The sequence below is a fragment of the Podarcis filfolensis genome (assembly GCF_964270895.1).
Source record: "Podarcis filfolensis genome assembly, chromosome: 8".
NCBI classification, from domain to species: Eukaryota; Metazoa; Chordata; class Lepidosauria; order Squamata; family Lacertidae; genus Podarcis; species Podarcis filfolensis.
The window spans coordinates 72584620-72612233 of NC_139611.1; the positions used below are offsets into that span (position 1 = coordinate 72584620).

The 27614-nt window shown below is 44.2% G+C and overlaps 1 protein-coding gene and 1 long non-coding RNA gene across 3 annotated transcripts; one reads left to right on the top strand and one right to left on the bottom strand.

Annotated features, from left to right (window-relative positions):
• Window positions 1–73: 73 nt before the first annotated feature.
• LOC310769230 lies at window positions 74–6595 on the bottom strand. The gene is made up of 2 exons (XR_014551552.1): window positions 1753–6595; window positions 74–1453 (listed from the first exon to the last, which is right to left on the bottom strand). It is a non-coding gene; the product is annotated as an uncharacterized lncRNA (long non-coding RNA).
• Window positions 6596–9732: 3137 nt separating this feature from the next.
• On the top strand, window positions 9733–26262 carry GAPDHS (glyceraldehyde-3-phosphate dehydrogenase, spermatogenic). 2 transcript variants are annotated; one of them, XM_083627606.1, is made up of 12 exons: window positions 9733–9888; window positions 15212–15317; window positions 18306–18494; window positions 19818–19914; window positions 20395–20501; window positions 21380–21470; window positions 21705–21823; window positions 22351–22432; window positions 23520–23671; window positions 24450–24612; window positions 25101–25198; window positions 25837–26262. In XM_083627606.1, exons 2-12 carry the CDS (start codon window positions 15253–15255, stop codon window positions 25910–25912), a joined length of 1239 nt encoding a protein of 412 aa, XP_083483732.1. In that variant the 5' UTR covers window positions 9733–9888; window positions 15212–15252; the 3' UTR covers window positions 25913–26262. The 2 variants fall into 2 exon arrangements, with proteins under 2 accessions (XP_083483732.1, XP_083483733.1); XM_083627607.1 differs by lacking the exon at window positions 15212–15317 and having other exon boundaries at window positions 9741–9888.
• Window positions 26263–27614: the final 1352 nt, after the last annotated feature.

The following is a 27614-nucleotide window of genomic DNA, read 5'->3' on the forward strand; positions in this document are numbered from 1 at the left end:
AGGATGTGATGTTGGAAAAGGGTGGGTGAAAAACATCCCTCTTACTAGCTTTTGTGTATTTTTTTAAAAAAAATAATTATTATTCTGAGGTGGGTTTCTTTTTTAAAAAAAGCACATGTAGAGCATTTTAGAGAGGAGTTAAAGCAACTCTGAAGTTAGTTGCGTAAATGTTCATGTTTGTGCACGTAGGCCACCACTAATTAAAGGCTGAACATAACAGCATAAATAAAGGGTCATGCAATGTTGAATACTACAGATTTCTCCCCCTCCCCCCAACAAAATGGTGAGTTCTATGCCTGTAGTGCTGAGAATTATATCTTTTGCATTGACATTTTCCATTTTAGAGACCACAGTATTAAGTTGTTCTAAGGCAACTGTTTGCTGCAAACTGTGTTTCCAAACTTCCTATGGAAGATCCTCTGCCAGTGGTAGCAGTGATATTTAAGCTGGTTTGAGGATGGTGTAAAGTTTGTAATGGACACCCATTTTAGGAACTTGTAAAAATTTGCCATAGGAGAAGCCTTGAGAGGAGGAAAGGCTTGCAGGGGGAGGAGAGAGGTTATTATTAAGGCCTTCCTCCTGTGCCTTTTTTCCCACTCAAAATCTACGACTCACAGCTGCTTATCCACTCCTGGAGAAAATACTTTGACTAGAGCAGAAAAGACTCCGTTTCCTTTCTTCCTCTCCCTTCCACTCATATCTGGAGCCTCTTGCAAGCGCTTTTCATTTAAAAACAAAACGCCATCTTCCATGTCTAGTTTGAATCCCTTGTGATGGTTGCAGAGCGGTGGGGGAAAGAAGCAGAGGAGCTTTGATGTTCTCAAACTGTCCAGCAGGTGGCAAATCAACAGCAGCAACCACTGGGCTTACTATATTGGAAGTGATGGTTGTGCAATGTGTGCTTGCTGGGGTGGCGTCGTGAAATGCTGAAGCTTGCAGTTTTCCAGGCTGGCCATGAGAGGGACAACTTTTGGGCTGGCACATTCACATGTCGTGTTGCGTGACCAGGCACTGCAAAGAGATGCATGCAGCCCAAAGCCTCCGCTCCCGGAGACAACAGAGGCCACAGATGCCCTCTCAATCCAGGATGTGTGATTTTGGTTGGGTTACTTTTTTGAATGAAGAGTATTAAATACTAGGATGTGCATTGTTAGCAGTATTAGCCCACAGAAGCGCACAGCCCTTCCGATATTTCGGTGTGTCTCTGCACACAAACGCCTGCTTCATAATAAAACCTTTACGACCAAAACCCTTACGCAACTAAGCAGCAGCTGGTTGCAGCAGGGCTGTCCTTGCAACGTAGTCTCCCCTCAAAAAGGATATTGGATAGTTGGAAAAGATTCAGAAACAGGTTGTAGGGATGGGGAGTCTCCCCTATGTGGAATGGTATGGAGCTTGCTTTTTTTAGAGAAAAAGTATGTAAGAGGCAGGATAGGTAAAGGTAAAGGGACCCCTGAACGTTAGGTCCAGTCGTGGCCGACTCTGGGGTTGCGCCGCTCATCTCGCTTTATTGGCCGAGGGAGCCAGCATGACTAAGCCGCTTCTGGCGAACCAGAGCAGCGCACGGAAATGCCATTTGCCTTCTGGAGCGGTATCTATTTATCTACTTGCACTTTGACGTGCTTTCGAACTGCTAGGTTGGCAGGAGCAGTGACCGAGCAACGGGAGCTCACCCCGTCACGGGGATTCAAACCGCCGATGTTCTGATCAGCAAGTCCTAGGCTCTGTGGTTTAACCCACAGCGCCACCCACATGATGCGGAGAATGTGAGTAGAGGGAAGTTTACTTTCCCTTGCATAATACTAGAACATGGGGCCGTCCACTAATGAAGCTGAATATTGGGAGATTCAGGACAGACAAAATTACTGATTTATATGGTGCATAGTTAAAGTATGGAATTCACTCCCACAAGAGGTATGGTCACCAACTTGGCTGGCTTTAAAAGAGGATTAGAAAAATTCAAGGAGGCTAGGGTGATGTTTTACCTGTCCTCTTGGGAGGCACTAAGCCTCTAAATGCAAGTTGTTAGGAATCACAGGTGGGAGAGGGCTGTTGCACCCAGGGCCTGCTTCCCATAGGCACCTGGCCATTGTGAGAACAGGATGCTGGACTAGATGGGCCTTTACCCTTGTATTCTTAAGCAGAGCTGTGTCCAGTATTTGGCATGCAGTAGTGCTTTAATATATCAATATATCTGATTGCACGTCAGCCAGGATTATATCTGACAGTTTTCGATTGCTTTGCATGCCATGGAACCTAATAGCTGGCAATATTTGATTGATAGCGTGCCACAAAATATGGATGTGACGAAAGGTTCAGATTTATTTATTTGGTTTTATTTTGGTTTGTCTCAGTCATACAGTGGCTACAAGTCCTAACAATATAGGAAGCCAGCAGCACTTAAGGTGGTGCAAGCTACCCCTATTCCAAACTTTGTTCAGGAGTGGGGTTACTGCTGGTTAAGCCAGCCTGAGCCTAGCGCAGGGAAAACAAGCCTTTAAAATAAGAGTTTGACCAGCTTTGAGCAACCTGAGATGTGCTTGTGCCAAGCTTGCTCTTCCCAGCAGATCTTGGGCTTGGATTGCACAGTTAGACTGCAATCCTATACACGTTGTAACTTTCTTCATTGCACAGATGAGGAAGCTTGACACGAGCAGCTTGCTCTGCTTTAATGGAGGAGAAATATTTTTTTGATTGTATGGTTTTGTGTATGTATTTTTGAAATGGTGCAGGAATTTGACTGCTCAAAGTAAACCAGTAGCAACTCTTGCAAGGGAGGGGATACTAAGATTACTGACCACAGCCCTTAAACCCTTACTGGCTTCCACTGCCGCACAATGCTCAAGATAGTGGAAAAGGGCTGTGTTGTACTCTCCACTTTATATTGCACAAACCAACATTGCAATGAAGATCATAGGCACCAGTAGTTGTATACTTGTGGAGGCTGCTGTGGCATTTGGGTTTGGATTGAAAAATGAAACAATCAGAAATGCCAACAGCCACTCCCAGTGGAGTATTTCTATTCTTAGTCTTGCTTTTCTAGAACAAATTATCCTAAATCCCCAAGTGCACTCCAGCATCCTTCCTCTGCCTGATGCTCACCAAGCTGAATTATTTAAAATGCTGAGTCACTAAACTCCAGGTCAAGAAGAAGATGGGCCGCTGTCAGGCCCTTTGCTTGCAGATATCAGTGTGTCTTTGTTTTAAAACTTTGCAAGAGGGACTGCTAGGGAGAACATAAAAAGGCTTTCACTACTTCACTCCAAAACAGAAAAGGCCTCGGGAGGTATATTTACTAATGGTTACATTTTAAACTTTTTATATGCTGCTTTCAGGTGTACTGTCAATATGGTTGATGAAATTTGGAAACTCTACAAATGCAACCAACACAACCCCCCCCCCCCAGAAAAGGCTCTGATCCCACTCGAAAAATAATGTTGTACCTGATGCTGAAAGGATAATAAAAATGGTACAACCATTAGTAGAGAGAGTGGTGTGTTGACCTCTACCACATATCACCCATTAGCAGACATACAGAAACAGAGTCTTACTGAGTTGCTGCTGGGAAAAGGCCTAGCCATAACAAAGATGTTTCCACCGTTTTAAAGATTGCAGTAGAACTATGCAATGTGCATAGATATGCCCAGGTTTCGATTGTGAAGGGTGAAAGCCATGCGTTGCATGAAAGATCTTGCTGCTTTTGCCTTGGTCATTTTCAGATTCATTATTATTATTAGTTTCATTTCTATAACGCTTTATATTTTAAAGAAAAACATCTCAACCTTCATTTAAGTTTAAAACATCCTGCTGCAGCCTCGGGTCCTAGCCTACTTCTGCCCTAGGCTTCCATTGTCTTCTAATGCTCCATGAATGACGGAACATATGGCTTTCCAGATGTTGTTGGACTTCAACTCCCATAATGCCCCTACCCAGCTTTGCCGATAGTGAGGGAAGATGAGCACTGTAGTCCAACATTGGCAGGTCCCTTGCCCCTGTTGTAGGCTATCGGCAGCTCAAGCCAGAGCACTATCTGTTTAATAATTTGAATAATAATAATTTTATTATTTATATCCTGACCATCTGGCTGGGTTTACCCAGCCACTCTGGGTGACTTCCAGCAAAATATAAAAGCACAATAAAACGTCAAACCTTGACTTGTCCTGTCCTTTTGTGACATCTGGGAAGCTCAGCACATGAGTTGCCTATGGCTTCATCACCACTTCCCCACAAAAAATAGCTATAGAGTGAGAATTAAATCAAGAATGGTTTGTGTTACCTTTTATGAAAAAAATATACTGAAGCCTAAAGTAGCTATGAAGTAAGCCCACTGAGCAAAAAAGCAAACTGGTGTTATTATTTTGAGTGCATCAAACTTACTTTGTTGTAAAATGTGGTTTTCTTTGGATGCTTTTGATGTTGAATGCCTAGCACAAGTTATAAATTTAGATGGTACCTTTCCCCAATCTATATGTTTGCATTCATTTTATGCTAATGCCCCAGTTAACCCAGAATATTGCATGTGTACCCTCCACCATCAGACTGCTTTCTGCCATCACCTCTTTCTCTCTCATGTGATTCCTTCTTTCTCCATTGCCTTTTCTCTCTCTCGCACGCTCCACTGGAGCTCCTGATGAGTTATTTTTAGTGCTGCTCTACTACTGCCCCGGGCCTCCTGACCAATCTGCAGCAAAGAAGCTGCAGAGTTGAAACGCATCGAGAGACTCCAGCTGCGCCCACCCCTTTCTCGACGGCACCAGGGTGTCTTTGAAGAGGACTAGGGTGGGCAAAAGGGCACTGCATGGCATTTCCCAAAGTTGGCAGTTTTGAAGGAAAGTGGTTAAGGCAGGGTGGGATGGGGGATTGTGCAACACCTCAAGGGGTGATGGTGGCCTTGGCAGAGGAGTTCTTGCAAGCACAGTTATTGATTCTGACACCACAACCTCTCTTCTTCCTTTTGCACCCCAATCACTGGGGGAAGGAAGGAATGGTACTTTTAATTCAAGGAGGAGGTAGATACAGTACTTGACACCTGCTGGAGGTTCTGGTTAAAAAAGCAACAAAACCCTGTTCAGCCACAAAACATGCATGCATACATACATACATAAATACATTTTATTTGTATGCCACCCTTCCATAGTTAAAACCATGCTCAATTAAATAATTACAAACATAACAAAAATAGTAATAAATAATTAAAAAACACATCAGAAAGTACACAACCAAGTCAACAATTTCCACATTAGATCATAAGAACTAAAAATTTAAAAAAACAAAGATACAGAAAGATAAGTAACAGCAACAAGCACTTTAAACAATACCCTAGCCCAAGGGTCTGTTCAGCAGCCTGTTTTTGTAGCTGGAGTCAGTTCAGGCCCTGCCCTCCTAGGTCAGGTGGAAAAAGCCTGCAAGGCAGGGAGCTGGTCTTCCAGGAGTCACAGCCAAGACTTACTCCTAGGTAAGAGGGAATAGGATGCTACTTGTCTTATTTATCAAAGTTACGTAATTGAGTCTGATTTTGTCTGTCATGGGAAACAGCAAGAGATACGGACCTCATTCCAGCATCCCAAATTGCATAAGACAAAGATTGATTGACTGATTGATTGGACTATATGCTCAATATATATTCCATATATTTACTGGAATATATGTTCTGCCAAGGAACTCTGTGGTGGCTTAAAATTAAAAATTACCTATGATAAAGATGCAAAAGACAACAATAAAACAGAAGCAGACTCCTTTGTCTGTTGATGCTTTGTTTTCTAGGAGCTGATGGCATGAGGACACAAGCCTAGCCAACTCTCTCGCATTCCCCTTGGGAAAGGGCCTGGAAAGGGACTGGTTAGGGCCTGGGAAAGAGACTGTCCCAACCAATTGAAACCTGAGCTTTCGAAAAGGACAAATGGGGTAGTTTTCTGTCTGTAGTAAAATTCCCTACAGACCCTCTTGTGAGTGGTTCCACAGTTCTCAGAAGCTTGGGTGGTGGTGACCTGGGAGAGGGCATTATATGTGGCATGGAACCCCCTTTCCACAGAGGTGTGCCTGGTACAGTTTTTGTCGTACGCTGAAGATGCTCTCCTTTAAATAAATCACATTCTTCACCATCACCATCGGTTGTGTCTCCATACTGGTTGCATGGAGGCAGACGTCTCCTTGAGGCCTTTTCAAAGACATGGAGGCAGGCAGCTGCTTCTGCGGTCCTCCCCCCTCCCACCCTGTTGCTCCCGTCTTCTCAATTATTAATGGCTCAATAGTGCTGGCTCATCCTGCCGAAGGAGACGTCAGCACGGATGCGGTGCTCCGCCTCTGTTGCTCCCTTGTGGCTGACTGAATGGAGGAAAGCAACTTAAAACAGGGAAGCAATAGCAGCCTGAAAGAACTCCTGCAGCTTTCATCTGCTTCTGTGGCTTCCACCACCACCCCTGTGGGTCTGCCTCCCGCTGTTGCTGTTTTCATCCCTTTTACCCAGTATGTCTCTCTGTTCCATTTAATCAAACTCAGTGTCTGCATTTATTTGTCCCTTCCCTCTTTCGAGTGTGATGGTAATCTTTTAGGTAAAATACTTAATTTGCCATTAATATTTCTGCCTCTTCCTCCATCTTCCTGCGTTCTTTTTTAAAATTATTCTGCAATTGCAGTACAATCATAGAACTGCAATGGTTGCCTAGTCCAACCTCCTGCAATGAAGGACTCTCAGCTAAAGCATCCATGACAGATGGCCATCCGACCTCTGCTTAAAAACCTTAAAGGAAGGAGAGTCCACAACCTCCTGAGGGAGACTGTTCCACTGTCAAACAGATCTTACATTTAGAGCAGTCTATTTATTATAATTACTTTATTATTTCTTAAATTTGTATACTGAAGACAGCAGGGCAGTTCACAACATAAATATTCAAAATGAGAACACAAAATACGTATTGGAGCAAAAACAAACCAATAAGCCCCCTCCCACAAACACATTTAAAAGGCCATAGAATGTTAATCAGCCAAAGGCCTGGTAATAGAGAAATGTTTTCACCTGGCACCTGAAGATATGTTATGAAGGTGCCAGGTGAGCCTCCCTGGGGAGAGCATTCTACAAATGGGAAGCTGCTGCAGAAAAGTACCCATTTTCATGTTGCCACTGTATGGACTTCTGGTGGAGGAGACACATGAAGAAGGGCCTCAGAGTCTGGGTCAGTTCATATGGAGAGAGACAGTCCTGAAGGTATTGTAATCCTGAGCCATTTAAGGCTTTATAGGTGTAATCCAGCACTTTGAATTGGGCCTGGAAGTTAATTGGCAGCCAGTGCAGTTGGGCCAGGATTAGTGTAATATTCTCAAATCGTCTTGCCCCAGTGAGCAACCTGGCCACCGAATTCTGCACTAGCTGAAGTTGCCGAACCATGTTCAGAGGTACCCTACGTATAACATATTGCAGCAGTGTAACCTAGAGTTTACATAGACGACAGAACTTAAGCTATCTCTGCCCAAGTAGGAATGCAGCTGGACCACTAATCAAAGCTGATGGAATGCAGTCCGCACCATCTGAGCCTCAATGAAGCAAAGGATCCAGAAATACCCTGAAGCTATGTACCTGCTCCTTCGAAGGACTGTAACCCCAGCAACAGCAGGCCACACACCCAGCCATCTGGTCAAGGGAACTGTCCACTAACAATGTCTCAGTCTTGCTTGGATTGAGCTTCAATTTACTGGCGCTCATCCAGTCCATTACCAAGACAAGACAACGGTCCAAACACATCCATTGCCACACCTGCAGATGTAATGGAGAAGCAGAGCTGTATGTCATCAGCATATATCTGACAATGTACTCCAAAACTCAATAACCCCACTCAGGTTTCATGTAGATGTTAAACTGCATAGGGGATAAAACTGAACCACGAGGAACCCCACAATGAAGGCTCTATGGGGCTGAGGAACACCGCCCAAGCAACACCCTCTGCAAACAGCCATCCAAGTAGGACAGGAACCACTGCAAAGTGATGCCACCCACCCCTAACTTGGATAGCTGCTCCAGAAGGAAACCATGGTTGGTGTTCTCAAAAGCAACTGAGAAATTAGCCCACAAAAGCTACCAGCCTTCCATTTTTATTTATTTTATTTTTTCAGAAAGCTGCTGGGAGCTGGCAGAGGGTTTCTGTCCCTCCTCCGGCAACCTGCTGCATCTGCCTCTGCATGGTGCAGAAGAGGGAGTTTTCGTCATCTGGCAGGCTGTATGGTTTCAGCACTGTTGGCAGAGGATGATGAATCACTTCATTCTTCTTCTGCCAGTCCACTTACTCACCTTTCTGGCATTCCATGTATTTGCCTACATGCAATTCCTGGTTGACTATAGCTATCAGACTACTGCTTAAACAAGAATGTTTATTCTGCATGACTACTGTTAATAATGTAATCAGGTAGTGGAGCAGCAGGCCAGGTTCTAAGTACTTGATTTATTTCACAGCAGGGGTGATGTCATCTCCTGGGACACTTTTTGCCAATCCTCTGCATGCCAGTAAGCTTTTCTCAGAGAAAAACCCACCAATTAAGCTAAGCAGAGGAAGGGAGAGGTTACATTAGCACACATGGCTAAGGGTTAAATTGCTACTTTTATTATGCAATATCTCCCAAGTTCCTTTATTATGACCAAAGTGTTGCAAAGCAAGCTTTTGAGTTCATCAGAACTTTTCTTGAGGCTAGCTGTTAAGCGAAGGGTTAATAATGAAAGTGTTGACGAGGAACACCTGCACTTCAGAACGCACCAGTGCAATAATTATCACCACCTGTGCTTCTGCATTGCCTTTCCTTCTGACCTCATTGTCTGCTTCTTTCTTCTTTGGCAATCACTCGTAGCCGAGTAAGATTGTCTTCCATAAACACGGTTTTAACAATGCACACACAGAGCATCTGTGTATACTATAATCCAGGCCAAGACTTTAACACAGGCTATAGGCCACAAAAGCCCATGCCATAATAATTTGCAATCAAGCCACATATAACTGCTGCTAAATCATCTTCCTTGAGGATTTGGCAAGCAAATATTTCAAACAGCTATGATTGTGATGCTCGTGACTTTATAGCATTCTCAGAAACTTCTGCCCTGAGGTACGTTTTGAAAGAAGACACGAACACAAGGCTTCCAGATGCCAGCCAGTTCCACCCCACCCTTTCCAACATCTTTCATTGACTACACCCTTTGATTTTCTTATCTCCAACCCACAAAAAAGTTTGGAACTGCATAGGAATTATTTTTAGACGTTTTAATTCCTTTATCACTTGTGTGTTTGCGCTCCTCTGGCTGGAAAGGCGGGGTCATAAATTTAATAATATGCAATATATTCGTTGCTAAGCCTTCAAGGTGCCCACATATTTTTCTTCCACGCGACAGAGCACACCTGCTGCATTCCTACAGGTAAAGGGTAGCTTTTCCTTTTAAAAAAGGAAACACGTCACGTGTAAAAGCGCCTCAAAGATGCGCAAGGCGAGGAGGCCACAGAAAACATAGAATGCCCAGCGGCCCTGGTTTCCTTCCTACCTCCCTGCTCTCTCTTCCCCTCACCTGGGCAGCAAATAAAACCCCGAGCCGCGAAAGATGCCCAAGAGGGCAGAACTACGCATGCGGGAAGGAGGGAAGCGCGCGCCGCGGCCGTTGTGCGCGGATGGGGCCGGGTACCAATCGGCTTCGAGCGAGAGGGCGCGCGAGCGCACGCGCCGCCTCTGGCTGACTTGCTAAGTAGAACAAGCGCAGGCGCGTGCGCGCAGGTGCCGCAAGAGCGCGTTCGGGGAGGGGGGAGGAGGAGGCGGGGGCGGGGGCTTAGGCGTTGCCTGGCAGCGGAGGGTATATAAGCTGCAACCCGGCCGTTGCTTTCGCTTGTTCGATGCCATCTGGTCTGTCGCTTGGATAGACTTGTGAGTGGGGCGGGGTGGGGGGATGCTGCGGTTGGAGAGGGAGCTTTAAGCTGGGCCTTAGGGGGTCTGGAGGGTGGTCTGGGTTGTCCAGTCGACCACGGTGGGGTGGGGTAAGGTGGGGGGTGTCGTATAGAGGATGCTGGGAGGGAGAAAGGGGGCGCCCTATAGAAGATGCTAGCTGGGTGGGTGGGGGCTGCAAGGCTGGGCGAATGGGGATTATTGTTTAATTTAAAAATCGATGGTCTTGACATTTATTTGCCTGTTAATGCATTATATCCTCCGTATTTAGTGCTTTTAAATTGCTCGTTGCCTTCTGATGACTTTTATTCATTCTTTTCTTACGTGTGTGGGTTTTTTGCACTCCTATTTCTTCCTCAAGGTGCACATGGTTCTTCTTTGGCACCTCACAAACAACTCTGTGAGGTAGGTTGCTGGGGGGGGGAAGAGTCCCCCCCCCTAAAGTGAGCAGCTGAACCGCCACTGGGACGCCTGCTCTCTTAGGTCCCTAATCTGGCACTCTAACCCCTGAAAACCACACTAGTGGGCTGAGGTATTGAAAAGGTGGCTTAGGGATCTTTCCAGTTAAGAAATAGGTTGTGGCTGGGTAACTAAAATGGAGGCGGAAGGAGAGAAGATGTCTGAGAGGACTGCGCTGTGTTGGGGGTTGACCCCAGAAGACCACCGTGAGCTTGGCTCTGTACAGTTTTGAGAAGGGATGCATGAGGGGGCAAGAGAGGCATGGGGCAAAGTGGATGTGTGTCGTCTTCAGAGAAGGGGTGATGTTTTGGGGTGGGGTGGATTGTACGTGTGGTTGTTGCGGGGAGTAGCCTTCAAGAGCTAGAGCATTAGGAGAGCTCAGAAGCATGAGTCAACCACATAGCAACATGGTGCTTCTTTCTACAGTGCCATGAAGCAGATAGCAGGAGGCTTGTGGTCGGGGGGGGGGGCAGGCCTGCGGACAGGAACAGTCCCTAAATGGCTTTAGGGAATAGATGGTGGAGGGTGCTGTTGTAGTGGACTGGTTTGGGGACTTGGAGGATAGGAGGTGTGGGGCAAGGGGAAGCTCAGCTAGCGTGCTGTAGCGGTGAGAGTGGCAGGAACCAGGTTCAAACCCGCACTCAGTCCACTGTATTGGGTGACCTTGGGCCAGTCACCACTTCTCAGGCTAAGCCTACCTCACAGGGTTGTTGTGAGGATGAAATGGGGAAGGAGGACCATGCACACCACCTTGAGCTCCTTGGAAGAAACAGTAGTATTTAAACATAATAAACACAAACACACCTACCTCACAAGGTGGTTTCAGGGCTTAAATTTGGATGGAGTGGGAGGAGAAGGGGAGCCGTGTGTGCCACTTCGATCTCCTTGGAGGAAAGGTTGGGGTGTAAAGGCGAATAAATTACAGGATTGCAGGTTTGCTTGATGCTACAATGCAGCAGTTTGGAGAGAGAATGTTGCCCTTGATGGGTGCATGGCAAGAGTTCTGTAAGGAAGCTTTAGGGCTTGCTTTGAAAATATTTGCAGTGACACGAATGCTGGATACCAAGGAAGCTTCCCCCATAGTGAGGGGCCGGGGCGGGGGGGGGGGAGCTTCAGCTACTGCTAGAGAAGGCACTAAACAACTGAGAGTAGGAGATGATGATGCAGATTCATCTGGTAGTGCTCTTCCTCTGTACCATGGATCTCTCTAGAAATGCAACTGCGTCAGAAAAACCACTGAAGAGTCAAGCCTGGACCATTCCATTTTGAGGACTGTTAGATGAGCAGTTCCTGCCTTTTTACTTTTCTTCATCAATGGAAGAAGAATCTCCTTTACTGTGTTTTTTTTAAAAAAACAGGAAATTAATGAAAGATTCTGTCCCACCTACTCCCTTCTGTAGAAATAAGCCCAGGTTTCTATCTTTTTTTTTTAACTGCTCATCCCCTTTGAGGAATAATATCACATCATTTTTATTGTATATATTTTGCATAAATCAAAATATAAGAAGTTGTAAAGATTTGTTCTGTATCAGTTCCAGGTGAGAGAAGGAACTGGCTGTTGTTTATATACGTTGCCTTTACCCTGGCTGGGTAGTTTTCAATACCTAGGGATTTTTGCAGAGGTAGGGAAGCAAAGACCCCTGTTACCTAGCGATCGAGTTGGTTTCTTCCAGATCAACTGCTAATTGTATGGATCCGTCCTGTTCATGTGACTGTCGCATCACATCGGTGAGATTAGGAAGCAGTGATGTCTGCGTGCAGCCAGGCACGCTCCAAAGAGCAGCAGTTGAAAGATGGCCAGGATTCTCCCTCAGGGATTTCAGAAACTGAAAAGCTACTTCCTCACAAATAATGCCATTGTTAGAAGAGAAATTAATCTGACTTATTTTTGGTAGAAACTAGGCTGCAGAACCGTGTGCTCATTGCAAGAATGAGACTCTTCAAATATGCTGCACCATTATAAATTCATCCAGTGACCTGTTGACAGAATATAAAGCATTTTTTTTTAATTCTACACTTTTTATACGTTGATAGCCTGTTTGAAAAAATCTACTTTCTTGGAGCTGTAGCTCAAAATTTAAGTGCACACAATGTCTACTTAAAACTGCAATCATAATGAAATATTGAGACATTGGAAATGAGACCATGAATATGCTGCAAGCCTGCATTATTGACTACAGCAGGAGAATAGAGGTGATCTACAGATCAAGTATATAGTCTTTCTGTGAAGGAGGTTGTAAGTCTCAGTTGCTAATATGAGCAGACAGCTAACTGTTATCTTGCTTCAGGCTCCCCACAAACAATAAGGAGGGAAACATGCCTTAGACTAAAGGCTAAATAAAACAGACTTCCTGTCTCTGGTCAATGGAGGTCAAATGCAAACTGTTTGTTCCAGGAATGCAGGAGGGAGATAAGAGCCCATTTTCTAACTGAAAATATGGATCCCGGTTGTTAGCAAGGGTACACTGCAATGGGTGCCATAGGTTTATACTGAGAAATGTTTAGCATGATTAGAACTGTGCAGATAGCTCAAGGTCTGACTAAGACCATTGGCATCTATGAGCTTTGGCACATCTAACTGCATAGGAGTAGGGTATGGGCAGACTTTTCTGCTGCACCAATACAGTCTCAAGGTCACAGCATCTGCAGCCAGGACGTGATGGTTGTAAAATGCTCTGGGGCTGTGAGTATGCGCCTGCCGAGGCTGCTCTGTCTGGGCTGTGGTTGCTGCTTAATGTACACTTGGATGGGTTTGGGACTCTGCTGTTGGCCACAGAGCGTCACTGCAGCATTTAGATGCCTGCAGAAGGATGGGAATGTACTCCTGTGACGGACTGTTGCTTCTGTCATGATGTACTAGGTACATATATGGAAGGCCAAAATGGTAATGAAGCAATAGAAGAAAATATATCTGATTAATACTCATTTTGTCAAACTTCTGTGGCTGTCATACAGTTCTAAGCTGTTGCATTCATGGAAGCTGCGTAAACCGGAAGATCCAAGAACACCAAATAACGGTGGTAAAATTATTGAAGCTTTGGCCAATGTCGTTTTCACAGCAATGCTGCAAAATTGCTATTGCTAAGTTCCCCATTTTACCGTACACTGTTGTGCAAATGCATTGGCAAATCTGCAGTGGGTTGCAAAATTCCATGGGGCTGTCTGCCAAGGAATCGAAAGGTGTTTCTGTACCGAGCAATTTAGAAATAATATGCTTGAGAGGCTGCAGACCTGAGCTGTTCTGAAACAAAATGGCTTCTGTTCTTCCAGTTGCGGTTGCCAAGATATTTATTGTTTGGCATGCAACATTTTAACAAAATCAGGGGAAATGCAGGATTTCTAAATAAAAGATCAATTGACTAAGATCTTTGCTTCTTTCTTTCCTTGGTTTGATTCATTTTAATATCTCCTTGTATGGGAAGTACTTGGTTGGCAAAAGAGGTACCATTTCCAAAGCATGGCTCCACTAGTATCACTAGTGGAGCTGAAAGTCCGGCAAGCAGTGTTGCTAGAAATAATTGATGGTGGCTGGAGCAGGGAAGGTTGGAAAACCCCCACCGTAACGTGTTACTGGCATCACCTGCAGTTTTGAAAAGTCATCCAGTATCTTTATACAAGTGAGAGATAATATATGACTAAGGTGATCCTGCTCAAGGTTGAAGTGGTGAGATACACAAATGTGATACTGGTTTTGTATTACAAAGCCACTATAACTCAGCGGGAGAAATTAATACTGGAACCTCAGGATGGTAAGAGAATGTATTTATTCTTTTCTCTGCCTTTTTGTATTTTATGAGTATTTTCCTACTTGCCGTTGGCAGAAGCCTAGGTTAAAATGACCAGGGGAAGCAACTTGTTCTGCTTGTAGCAAACCATATAATCATGGTTATATAAACCTGTAGCTTAGACTCAATACAAATGGGGCCAACAGGACATAAAGCAAACTTGCATAGTCATCCTGCTGAATGCAAACGAAGGGGCTCAGGAACACAAATGTAGATAGTCATGCTTATGTAACTGTCTTCAAATGTGAAGCTGTGCTCTCTTGATTCATATATAACCTTGGCTATCATCTGCTTTCTGGTCTGGGCAGGAGCGCTGTGCAAATAGCTGTCCTTGTTGGTCTAGCATTCTGCTATGCCTTCCAGGGCAAAAGTTTCTCCACTTATTCTTGGGTTCTGCACAGGCTGCTGTAGCAAAAAAGTAGATTAAAAGCTGAGAAGGCCTTGATAGGCAACTGATAAAATCACCTCTGTGTCGTATTGCTATTGCCATTTTGGCATACAAGCAGTATATACATAACAATATATATGTTGCATTGTTGAAGTTATAACAAAAAGAGCCATTTCACAATCTTTGGAACTATCAGTGAGCTGCTGTAATAAGGCATTTTTCCATTGTTACTCTTCATCTTCAGGGATGTGTTTGACAATGTTTTCCTAATATCTGCTCAGTAGGGTAGAACTGGACTGTGGTTCTTCTGAAGATGGCTCCAGAAATCTATTGTTTCAATCTGAATTTTGGTAATCCCTCTAAATAACATTTTTTTTTGCTACCAGTGTGGGAACTAGTCTTTCAGAATAAGATTTCCAGGAAAGCAAGTTACTTGGAGAACATTTGGAGGTGCACTTCTAAAAATTGCCAGACCTTCTTATCTCCCTACTACCCAAATGCTCTTTGTTCTTATAACCACTTTTGGGCCAGCGGTCCCTGATTCTTATTAAGAACACAGTTTTGAATGGGTGGTGAAAAAACAGAAATGTTGGGAAGCAAAGGAATCTTTGATAATAGGTGCAGCAAGCTTAGCCGAGCAGAAGTTAACCAGCCTCCTGAAATCCTCTTTCAGTATTTCTAGGTAGAGAAACGGTAGATAGGTCAGCCAGCAGAATGAATCGCAGTTGCTCACCGCCACCGGATTGTGGCGGCACATCAGTTAGTGTCAAAGTTTTCAGGTAAGCAAATTTCTTGAGGGGGTTCCGATGAACGTTTAAATACCGGCAGCCTTCTCCGTGAGTTGGTAAAGCCAATGTAACTAGAGGTAAGATATATTTTGGTAAAAATAACAGTAAAACCTGCAGGTTCACAATATATGGTTTGAAAGCCACCCTGTTCTAGGTCTGTTAAACTTCATTTGTAAATGAGGTTCAACAGTGGGTAAGGCAAACTCCAGAACCTCAGTGAAACCCATTTAAGAGAACTTTTCTCCAAGTGAGATTCTCCCAAGCAGATGTAAGTTATTTAGGAACTTCCTTTAGCTTGTAGTGTGTGCTTACTGAAATTTGGTTAAGCAAGCATGTTCTATCTGGATATGAAAATAATTTTTATTAAACCTTTTCACTGTTCTCCATATTGAAGGCTTGTTTACATGTTCAGAAGCACCCAAAGTTGTCGTTTGGGTTAGTGATCCTAGTGATCTTTAGCGTGGCCAGGAATACTGGAATGTTTTGGAATTGCCATTTATCCTTGCTTGCCTCAGTGTATTGTGTGATGGAGTCTTCAACTCTTGGATGAGACTACAGAAAACAACTATGCTCTCATGTATCCTGGCTTTTGCTATGGCATGGATTCATCTACTTTACATAGAAGCATAGCAAAGTGAATCTCACTCCGGAGAAAACTGTGTGTTCTGGTTAACCTTGACTTGGAGGCTCCCTTCAGTCTTAAAATATTTGGCCTCCCTCCAGGTTTTCAGTCTACAAGGCTATTTTGCCTTGTGATGGTATGTATTGTTACTTACTGGGGTTCCCCACTTGGCTGTCCTGTGTAATGTGGTCTTACAGGAGCTGCATCATGACACAATTAGTGAAGCTGTTTGCCATTTCCAAGCCTTTGGGGCATGTGGCCTGTCAGAAGTAGCTTAGCAGGCAGCAATTTTAAGATCTTATTCCGGGATGCTTGGTTTATTCCAAGAACAAAACAAAGCTACTGGCAAATTAAGGAGTGGACAGTCTCTCAGAGATATGTACAGTCATACATTGGATCTTGAACGCCTTGCGACTCAAACATTTTGGCTCCCAAATGCCGCAAACCGAAAGTGAGTGTTCCTGTTTGCAAACGTTTTTTGGAAGCCAAACGTCTGAGGCAACTTCCGCGGCTTCCGATTGAGTGCAGGAAGCTCCTGCAGCCAATCAGAAGCCGCACCTTGGTTGTCGAACATTTTCGTAAATCAAACGGACTTCCAGAATGGATTCTGTTCAACAACCAAGGTATGACTGTATACTAAATCGGAAGTTTACATTAATTTCGTTGTTTTGCCCTGGAATGAGCAAACAAGCTTCCTAATTACACAGTAAATCCCATTTTGAAACTCAAGTTGCCTGGCCCAATGCAAACCATGTAATATGCATTGCTCACCAGAAATAATTCCTGTAATGTGTGTTGTAGCTGTGCATTTTATCCAGAGTTAGACCCATTGAAAGTAATGAACCCAGGTTACTTAAACTTAGTTTGATACAACACATTAGTTCTTACAGTCAAGTGAAGGGATTGGATCTGCAAAGTTAGGGTCTGAATAAATATAATGGAAGTGATAGGAGCTCATTTTTCCTGCGTGGTAAGCCAAGCTTTCTCCTATCTTTGTAATAAAGGAATACTAGTAGTGTGAATGTTGATTAGTCATGAGTCTTCCCCCTGTGCTTTAGGTGGCTATCTTTTTGAAGCATCACATGTAGGGCTTAAAAAATATCAATATGAGCAACTGCTAAGCTGACTCTGGAATTAATGGAAGTGAAGGGGGTTCATGATGTCACAGGAGCCTTCAAAGCATTGCTGTGTACAGCCAGCCTCTGGTCCAAAGTTGAAGCTCAAGTTCCTGAACTCAACCCTGGAGCAGAAATTACCATAGAATAAAATGCTTGTGGCATACTCCATTTGCCCCACTGCTTTTCCCCTTGGGAAACCCAGTCTTTAGTGGTGAATTGCAACAATCGGCAATTGAGGTTTCTGCAGATTGCCATTTGTTCCACTGTATTGCTAAAGAGCGAATTTTCTGGGGGAAACTGGTGGGGCAAGGCAAAACCACTCAGACCCATGTCTGGAAAGTGTGGGACAAGTGGAAGACCACTCAGACCCCCCGGCACAGGATGAGTAGAAATGTGCACAAGCCTAGAGTTTGTATGTAGACCAGTACAGTATCAGGAAATTCTCTTTGAGTAAGTAGCGGGTCTCTTCCTTCTTTTGTTGCAAATGGATTTGAGTCACATGTCACAGTGTAGATCTTTGTAAACCAAGGTTGCTGGGAAGGAGAGAGATACATAGGACAATATGAAGTCCATCCTTGTTATAAAAGTCCTGAAGTGAAATCTTCGTGGCTTGTATAAATGATCTAACCGTTGAATAAAGAATGTTGGGAGGCGGGGGAGCAGGAATACAGTGGTGCCCCGCAAGACGAATGCCTTGCAAGACGGAAAACCCGCTAGACGAAAGGGTTTTCCGTTTTGGAGGTGCTTCGCAAAACGAATTTCCTATGGGCTTGCTTCGCAAGACGAAAATGTCTTGCGAGTTCCTGCAGGGTTTTTTTCCTCCCCCCCCCCCTTTTCCCCAAGCCGCTAAGCCGCTTAACAGCTGATCCGCTAAGCCGCTTAACAGCTGATCCACTAAGCCCGCTAAGCTGCTAATAGCGCTAAGCCGCTAATTGGCTTGCTTCGCAAGACGAAAACACCGGAAGACGAAGAGACTCGCAGAACTGATTGTTTTCGTCTTGTGAGGCACCACTGTAATGAATATCCTTGGGTTAACCCACATGGGAGTGTGATGACCCCTTAAAGAATCTTGGAAATGGTAGTTTAGGGAGGCGGCTGATTATTACTGGCATCCCCTACTGTAGACTTCTAGTTCTGGGGAGTGAGAATGACTTAAACCAATTAAAATCTGTTTAGCCAATATGATCTTTAGTTGCCTCTGTCCAAGCCAGCATGCTTACTCCTTTCTGATGCTTCCAGGCTCGAGATAAGTGAAGGGTCTCCTCCAAAAATCTCTCCAGAGCCGGCTTCTACCCCCGAGGCAGAACCACCTACCCCCGAGGCAGAACCGCCTACCCCAGAGCCAGAACCAGAAGCTCCACCACCTCCTCCTCCTCCACCTCCACCACCTCCGAAACGTATGGCGGAATTTCATGTTGGGATCAATGGGTAAGGATTTTTCAAAAGAAGTATTTGCCTGCTGGTTTGTTTGTTGTAACACAGTATAATACAGTGGGCAGCTAGCTCAGTGAAGAAACTGGCAGGAGTTCCTTACCAGGGATTGTTAGGAAAGGGATTGAAGATAAAACTGCCAACATCCTAGTGCTGTTAGAATAATCTGTGATGAGGCTGCACCGTACTGTGTACAGTTCTGCTTGCTGTACCTCAAAAAGGATATTGTAGAGATGGGAAAGGGCCACCAAAATAATATAGACTGGAACAACTCCCCTGTGAGGAAAGGTTACAAAATCTGGAGGGGTTTTTCAGTGTGGAAAAAAGGCAAGTAAGCAGAGGGACATGATGGAAATTATAAAATTATGCCTGGTGGGGGGGAAAGTGGATAGAGATAAGGTGTTTTTTTTTTAACCCTCTCTCATAATAACCAAACCCAGGAACATTTAATGAGCCTGAATGTTTGATGATTCAGGACAGATCAAAGGAAGTCATTCACACAGTACAATATGTGTCAATGCATAGTTATAAATTATGAAGCCTGCTGCCACAAAAATGTAATAATGGCCACCAATTTCAATGGGGATTTAGACTTAATTCATGGGCTAGAAAGCTATCGGTGGCTATTAGTCAGTGGTGCAGTCCATTACCTCCAATATTAAAGGTGATAGGTCTCTGAATACCATTTTCAGGGAGTTGGAAGGATTGGGTCATAATTATGATTTCCAAACTTTGTGCTTTCAAGGAATCTTTTTTCTACACTAGTTGTCTAGTTGAGGAGCTTCGTCCATGTCCACCACAGAACCCTTGCATGTTGCAGAGGATTTTTGGGCCTGTTCTTGGACAAGTGTGATCAAACATCAGGCTTGTTGGACCCACTACAATGATGAGGTTCACTGTGCAGAACCATGTGCAAAATGGTGGCTCTAAAGCAGAGCCAGCTCCCTTTTGTGCCCCATGAGCAATACTCTAGGATGACCAGCACATAGAAGTACTAGTCTGTATTTGAGTTGCTACAGATTAGGGTTTCTTAACAGCTTAATTTGTGTGGGTGTTCATTGTTGTAGTGAAACAATGGGGGCATCTGGAATTCTCACCACTCCATTGTAAATCTTCCAGTAATCTGCCAGTAGATCCAGATCTACCTTCTGACGACCCCTGTTCCAGGCAACATGGAAAAAGGCTTTTTAATGTTGTGGAAGCCTTAATTGCTGCCTATAAGAAGGTCTATTCTAGTAACATATTCTGCTTGCTTTAGTTATGTAGAAAGGGCTGAGGGGCATTTGCAACTCTAATGGATTGGCTTTTGTCTTTTTGCAGATTCGGGCGTATCGGGCGCTTGGTCCTCCGAGCCTGTGTGGAGAAGGGGGTCAAAGTTGTGGCTATCAATGATCCTTTCATTGACGTCAAATACATGGTAATGGCTTAATGGTGTCTGACTGAACTCCAAATGTACAGTGGCCCTTAGTTTGTTTCCTTGGTAGACTGAAAAGGAAGGTTTTAGGGAGTGGTGGTGGTGGTGAATGGTCAAGATTATGCTGGTTGGTCCTTGGCATCCTGGCACCATCTCAAGTGAAATGTACACAGACGCATTTATACCCCATTTGCATGTTAGTTTACATAAGTAAATCCCAGTGCACATAGAGGTGAAGTGTGTGAAACTGCAATCAGAAAATTGGAAATGTACAGATTTCTGCACTTTATGTAAGGCCCTGTTCAAGCATGATATTAACATATGGATACCATAGGGGGTATTGGGTTGGGGTGATCTGTACCATCCTCATGCTTTCTGCATAAGCTTTTATTTCTAGCCAAGAAAGCAAAAATAAGTAAATAAATCCAGTGCCCTCTGTCTGGCACAATATGGTTGCGGTTGACACTTCTCTTCCTCCTTTAGGTCTACATGTTCAAGTATGATTCTACACATGGGCGCTTCAAGGGAGAAGTGAAGGCTGAGGATGGCAAGCTGGTAGTGAATGGCTCAAAAATCTCTGTATTCCAGAGGTAAGTGGGAATAAAAGTCAGGGTCTTGACTAGAGGCGTACCCACTCTTGGCAATAATCTGCAGCAGGCTTCTGAGATTTTTGTCCAAGGTTTGTGTAACTGATGACTGGCCCAAAGACTGCACCAAACATGTGACAGATGCATTTTAAAGGATTGTGCGTGTACCTGTGCACCATCCCTATTCTCACAGAAGACTACATCTCTTTCTCACTGGCACGTTGATAAAATGCATATCATCCTACAGCAGGCTGTGATAGAGTTGAATGCAGAGAGCCAGTGTGCTGTAACAGATGGACTGGAGAAAACCAGATTCAAATCAACCTTGTGGCCACATGATACTGAACTAGTCACTATTTTTGAAACCTAACCCACCTCACGGGGTTGTTAGAAAAACTTGGGGGTGGAAAACCACATACAATGCCCTGACCTCTTTGGAGAAGGCCAGGATAAAATGTTACGGATATCCTGTTTTGGTTCCCACCCCCCTTGGGTCCTCCTATGTACATAGATGTGAACCTGTCTGGGACTGACTTTGCCATTAGCCGGTTGATTGTACCAGGGATTGTAAAAAGCAACACTCTACCATTTAGTCCTCACTGGAATATTTTAAAGCATCCATTCGTTACACTTTACAGTTATATATAGACTCTAAAAGCATTTCGTCAGTGCAGAGAGTATCAGTTTATTCATACCTCAATTTTACTAAGCTCTTGATGAATAGTTTTAAAGATGGTTAATCAACAGCCCAGTTCCGCAGGTACATGACTGCTAACCTGCCTGTGTCCTCTGGCAGCTAATACTTTTGTGAGAGATTTCTTCGCACCTCCACATACTAAAACAGCTACTAACAAAAGGCCTTGCAATCTTGTATTTTGCAGCATGAAACCAAATGAAATCCCATGGGGCGAGGCAGGAGCTTTGTATGTAGTAGAATCCACTGGAGTCTTCCTCTCCGTTGAGAAAGCTTCGGTAAGTACCTGTGTAGCTTGCTCGGAAAAGGGTAGCAATTCTTGGGCCTTTCCGTGACTCTATGCTGGACTCCCTCCATGGATGCTTGGTTTCTAAATGCACAGGGGCAGATGTCTGTGCTGGAGCACGCTCCCCTTTGTGTGCTGTGTTTCCATCCTACTTACAATGCTTTCTGCATGGCCTGAGTTTGATCTTCAGTGACTGACCAAAAAAACCCCCTGCCGCTTTCCACAGGCTCATCTCCATGGTGGAGCCAAGCGAGTAGTGGTGAGTGCGCCGTCTCCTGACGCGCCAATGTTTGTTATGGGAGTCAACCATGAGAAGTACGATCCCTCCAGCATGAAGATTGTGAGGTAAGGCTCCTCTCCACCCCAGCGTTTCGTCTTCTGAGAAGTCGTTTGCTGCATGGCCACTCCAGGGATGGGTCTCTGTGGATGCTTTCCAGCGAAAGAACAATCATGTAGGCAGGGGGCTCAGGTCCTCCCTGGGGTAGAGGAGTTTGGGTTGGCAGGGTGGTGACAAGAAGGCCTTGCTTTCTCTCTTTTTCTGCAGAATAGCTGAGCTTGTGTTGCAAAGCAAGGTGCTAATGGGGGAGGTGTAGTAATTCATAGCATACCCCCTGATGGTTGTGGGAGCTTCTAGCCTACCCGGAAAGCTGATGATTTACACAAACTCGTTCAAGATACCCAGATTAAGAGAAAAGCCTGGAAAATGGGACACGACAATCAGAGCTTGGGGCATGAACTTTACCTAGCTTTGGAGACAACCCACAGGTCTTTGCCTGCAATGCAGGCTCCTGGGTGTGTTACACACACAAAGGTTGTGCTTTTTGCCTTGGCTGGTTGTCAGGTCAGCTTAATGTATCCCTCTTGCTTTTCAGCAATGCTTCCTGCACCACCAACTGCCTGGCACCTTTGGCCAAGGTCATTAACGACAACTTTGGCATTTTGGAGGGCCTTATGGTAAGAGCAACACAGGATTGCCTTTGAGAATGGAGCTTGCATTCAAGAGCAGGACTTCTGACAAAACCTTTTATCACCCTGGTGTCTTTATTTATTTATTTACGGCTATTAGCCCATAAAATATGTACAAACATAAAAACACGGGGACATAAAAACAGATATATCCGACAACAGAAGGTGAACACCACGATGCAAGGGTGGGTCATTGAGCAGAGCCAAGTGACGGCTTGGGGCCAGGAGAGCTCCAAGGGATGGAACACAGAAAAGGAAAACTAAAGACGAACTCCGACGTGCACTCTCAACGTAACAGTCCAATTAGTTTTGATGTTGTTGTTGTTTTTTGGTGGTTTTTGAGTGTGAGATAACCGCATTCAGAAATCTCGCCACCTGCAAAGTTACAGAAGGATCTGTATCCTGCAAAAGCAGTGCGGCGTGTGACTCAACAGGCCTGCCAACCAAGCGCAGTAAAGCAGGGCCCAGGAATTTAGCCCTGGCTATGCTATGTAGGGGACAGTTGAACATTATATGTGAATCCCTGGTGTCTTCCTATAGATAGTGTGGTCTAGAAGAAACTGAACTTCCTACGCAGTGCACAACTCCTATAGCTTTCAGTTACTGACTATAAAAAAGCATTTATCCAAATTGGTGGCTGTTTGAGGATTCAAAACAATATTCTAACAGTGCCATCCAGTCCTTAGAGGCCAGGCTTCCAGATAAAATGATTGGGAAGTTGAATCCTGTCTGCAGCTGTTGTGTGATCATGTATTGATTCTTTGTGGGTTATAGAAGTGTTGACACTCTTGTGAATCACTTTTGCTTTCACAAACTGCCTGCTGAGAGGCAAAAAGGGCATTTTTACTATAAATGTGCAGCTTAGTTTTTAGGACTCTGAATCCTGTCACCAGTCAAGATTAGAGTTGCTCTCCCATAAAGTTAACAAATGTGCATCTTGTGTGAGTCAATCCCATGTTTCTACATGTAAAGCAAAAGTTTAGGTTTCCAAGAAAACCTCAGATATTGCTTGTTAGACCAGAATCTACTCTAAAATGTCTTGCATGTCTCCTTAACTGGCCTCTTCTGTTTGCAGACCACAGTTCATGCTTATACTGCCACTCAGAAGACTGTGGATGGTCCCTCAGCCAAGGCTTGGCGTGATGGCAGGGGTGCCCACCAAAATATCATTCCAGCTTCTACTGGTGCTGCAAAAGCTGTGGGCAAGGTCATTCCAGAGCTTAATGGGTATGGAATATATCTTATTCTCAGAGGCTTCTAGTTCCTGTGTCTTTGTAGTTATTGCAGCTGTTCGTTGACTACAAAACAGGTTAAGCAGTATTGGCAAGGTATGTTAATTGTGCTCATGCAGAAGAGAGAAACAGGACATTGCCCAGCATTATTTTCTTAGGGTAGTTGCTTGAGGTCTCTCAACATTTCTTCCCCATACCTTCTGCCCTGGCTTTCTGATGAGAGCCCAAACACTTGGCCCATACATTAGATTGCCATGGAATGGATTAGCAGCCTTTAGCAGAACAATTGTGGCACTTTTTTCATGACTTACAACAGCAACAAAACAACAACAACAACCATTTATCATCATCATCATTATTATTATTATTATTATTATTATTATTATTATTATTATTATTATTACCCTGCCCATCTGGCTGGGTTTCCCCAGCCACTCTGGGCACCTCCCAACAGAATATTAAAAACACGATAAAAGATCAAACACTAAAAACTTCCCTAAACAGGGCTGCTTTCAGATGTCTTCTAAAAGTCAGATAGTCGGTTATTTCCTTAACATCTGATGGGAGGGCGTTCCACAGGGCGGGCACCACTTCCGAGAAAGCCCTCTACCATGTTTTCCCAAGAGCAGTGCATAGAATCCAGGTGGTGCTAAGAATTTAATGTGCAGAACCACTCTCCTAAAGTGTATATAATTTTGGCTCCTATTTAGTAGTAATCCTCCAGGATAATTCCGCCCCCCCTCCCGTTAATGACTAACCTCCTCTTTTAACAGGAAGCTCACTGGCATGGCGTTCCGTGTGCCAGTATGTGATGTCTCAGTTGTTGACCTGACCTGCCGCCTTTCCAAGCCAGCCTCCTATGCTCAGATCAAAGAAGCTGTCAAGAAGGCAGCTAAAGGGCCAATGGCAGGAATCCTGGGGTATACAGAAGATGAGGTGAGTATGGATAGTTTTCTCAGTTGAACAAGCTGTGGAGGGAGAGAAATCCCAAGGCACACCATTGAGCCACTTACAGGCAATACAGTTCATCAGAACAATAATAATGCCTGCTTTGATTTACGCTGCTGGGGGATGCGGTTACATTCTAAGTTTGTTTTTAGCAAAAAGCTTCTTTTATTCTACACCAGGTGTGGCATTTAAAGCTGTAATATATTTTTGACTGTGGAATCCAACATCCAAACTTTTAATCACTTAGCCAAAAGTTGCTGCCATTCATTCACTAGTAAAATAAAATGTGGGATGCTCTGCTTAAAGTATAAATAAAGCATAACCTGAGGGACTGGGCAAACAGTCTTTACATGCTGGAGCATCTTACCAACATCTCACAATGCTGGAATCCCAGGGTACCAGGTTGACATCTGTGATGAACCAGTCTTTTTTGTTTTTCTTTTCTATATAATTTAATTCTCACACTTCTTTTGCAGGTTGTTTCTACTGATTTCATTGGTGATAATCGTTCCTCTATCTTTGATGCTGGAGCAGGGATCTCCCTCAATGATAACTTTGTGAAGCTCATCTCCTGGTAAGAATGAGCAGGTGTTTTTCCACACTGGAGCATAGTTGGTGCGTTGCCTGATAATCCCTTCTCAGAAGGAGAATTTGCCACCCTGACTTGGCCTTGCTAGCAAGGAACACCCAATTTTGACCAAGCAGGGATGACTTGAGGCAATTGGAACATTTTGGTTTTGTCATCTCTGAACAACTTACCAACTAGGCTCAATATTTGTATAACCAGAGTTATATTGTGTCTACGTGAGAGAGGGAGTTGTATGTGTCATAGGCATTAGGGCTGGTTTTCAACAATGGAATATACTGATATGCTACAATGTCTGAAATAAGGATAGAGCTATGTAGAGGCATTGGCTGACTTCAAGGTTTGGCCCACAATGTGATTTTTGCAAAGCAAACCCACCCACCCACATCTCATGATTCGTGATATATTACCAGATCAAAAACTATGAAACCAGTATCACAATATGGGCTTCAAACCAGTTTGGGACACTGTATTGCCCGGCCCTAGTAAGTGCTTCTATAATTGAAAACTGGGGTACTGATTATCTCCTGGCTCACTATCAGAGGCACCTGGGAACTGTGGATTTGTGTGATTAGTCATTTGGGCTATGAACATTACTTAGATGCAGTTTTCTTTCCGTTCTGTAGGTATGATAACGAATATGGCTACAGCTGCCGTGTAGTAGATCTCCTGAAGCACATGTACAGCAAGGAGCACGAATGAGCACTGCCCACACTCTGCATTCCAGGCTATCCAACAGAGTGGCCTCTCACCCCTTTAGTCAATAGGTTTGATCTCCTGGCCAGTTCTTCGCTTCGACCACAGAACCCTGAACACTGCACCTTTTGTCACTGTGTAAAGCTTTGTGTGTATGTGTGTACATGTGAGTGTGAATCCTGCTTTCCACAGCAGCTTGTATGAGCTTTAAAAACGTAGTGAAGACAAATGCACCGAATTTCCCCCTGGAGAAAGAGTCTAGCTTTTGGGGTTACACATTGGTTTGTGTGGCTGTAGTGTCCTTGAGATCTCGTAAGCATTGAAATAAAACCACTGAAGTTATGTGAACCTGGAAACGTTTTCCTGGGCTTTTATTTTAGCTCCCTGTAAGTCTGCTGAAATGTGCATTTTGACCACACCTGTGTATCAACTTGGACACCTTTTGAGCATTCCTAAATGTCTCTATCGAAGGAGCATTCTGATTAAAATGCTCATTTTTTGCGAAGATCAGAATCCTGGTTGCCATTAATCTATGTGCAGGACTTGTGTGAAATCTGTCTCCTCAGCTATAGTTTGCTGAGAAACTTAGGGAAGACAGGAAGCTGCCTTTTATATTGAGCTTTTATATAGTCCCTCTAGCTCAAACATGGGCAGACTTAAAGCTTGTGAGATCTACTTGGTCTCTATTCAAATCCTGAGGTCCACCAGTCAGAGCCAAGTGCAAAATAGTGGCTGGATGGTTGGAGGACAGCCCAAGTGACTGCTGGAAGAGCTGTAAGATGATCTAAATATATATATATATACACACACACACACACACCCATCTGAATTGCTACCAATTGGGAGGGAAAAAATGTTTTATTACTGTGGTTGAACAGGAGCTGATCTGCAAATCATCCAGCTATCATTTAAGCAGGGCCAGGTCTACCTGCAGCCTGCCTCTGCTGTAGCCTGGTGCATTCTGTTTCGTGGCAGTGGCTCTCTGGTGATGCTGCAAACTGATCGTGGGACCTTTCTGCATGCAAGCACAAGCTCCACCACTGAGCTTTTTAACTTTTTTTCGCTACCACCATGAGAATGTAAAAAGTACTGCTGTTCAGAGTATCTGCCTGGTAGAAAGTCCAGATACCTCCCTCAAGGAGGCTGTCAAACTCCTAACTTGGGCTTTTCTATAAACCTCTGTAGCCATAACTTATGATCTTTTCCTAGCATAAGAATCACAAGCCTTTCAGAATGCTATAACACTTTTGATGGTTCATACCATTTTGCAATACACCCCTCAATCCTTATAACCCCACAATGTAGATACTGCAGGAGAGCAGCTAAGACCAAAAGAGTGCACCCAGGAATTTGAACCTAGCTCATAGCTGCACCAGATTTCAAAGTATGCCAAGTTTATTTGAAAGGCTGCATGGCTTATGGAGGTAATGACTCCCTGGCTCTACATAAGGTGGATTCCATTCTTCCATATTGTAAAAACTGTTGCCATTGTTTCTGCAGGGGGGCGGGGAGAAATCTTTGGTGTGGGGCCTACCGATAGCATTGAGTTGTCTTCCCCCAACATCTAAAGAGCCAAGATGGATTCACAATATAACATGGCAGCAGCAAAAAAAGGGAAGAGTGACTAGGGACAGTTTGCCACTTCAGAAAAGCTCACTCAGGGACAATTTCAGCATGTCCTGGGCGTATAGATTGCCTGCAACAGATG

Excerpts from the sequence above, each read along its gene's own strand:
- GAPDHS (XM_083627606.1), top strand. The coding sequence starts at position 15,253 with ATGAATCGCAGTTGCTCACCGCCACCGGATTGTGGCGGCACATCAGTT. Across the intron at positions 18,495-19,817 it reads TTTCATGTTGGGATCAATGG|ATTCGGGCGTATCGGGCGCT; the intron begins GTAAGGATTTTT and ends GTCTTTTTGCAG. Across the intron at positions 22,433-23,519 it reads GCATTTTGGAGGGCCTTATG|ACCACAGTTCATGCTTATAC; the intron begins GTAAGAGCAACA and ends TTCTGTTTGCAG.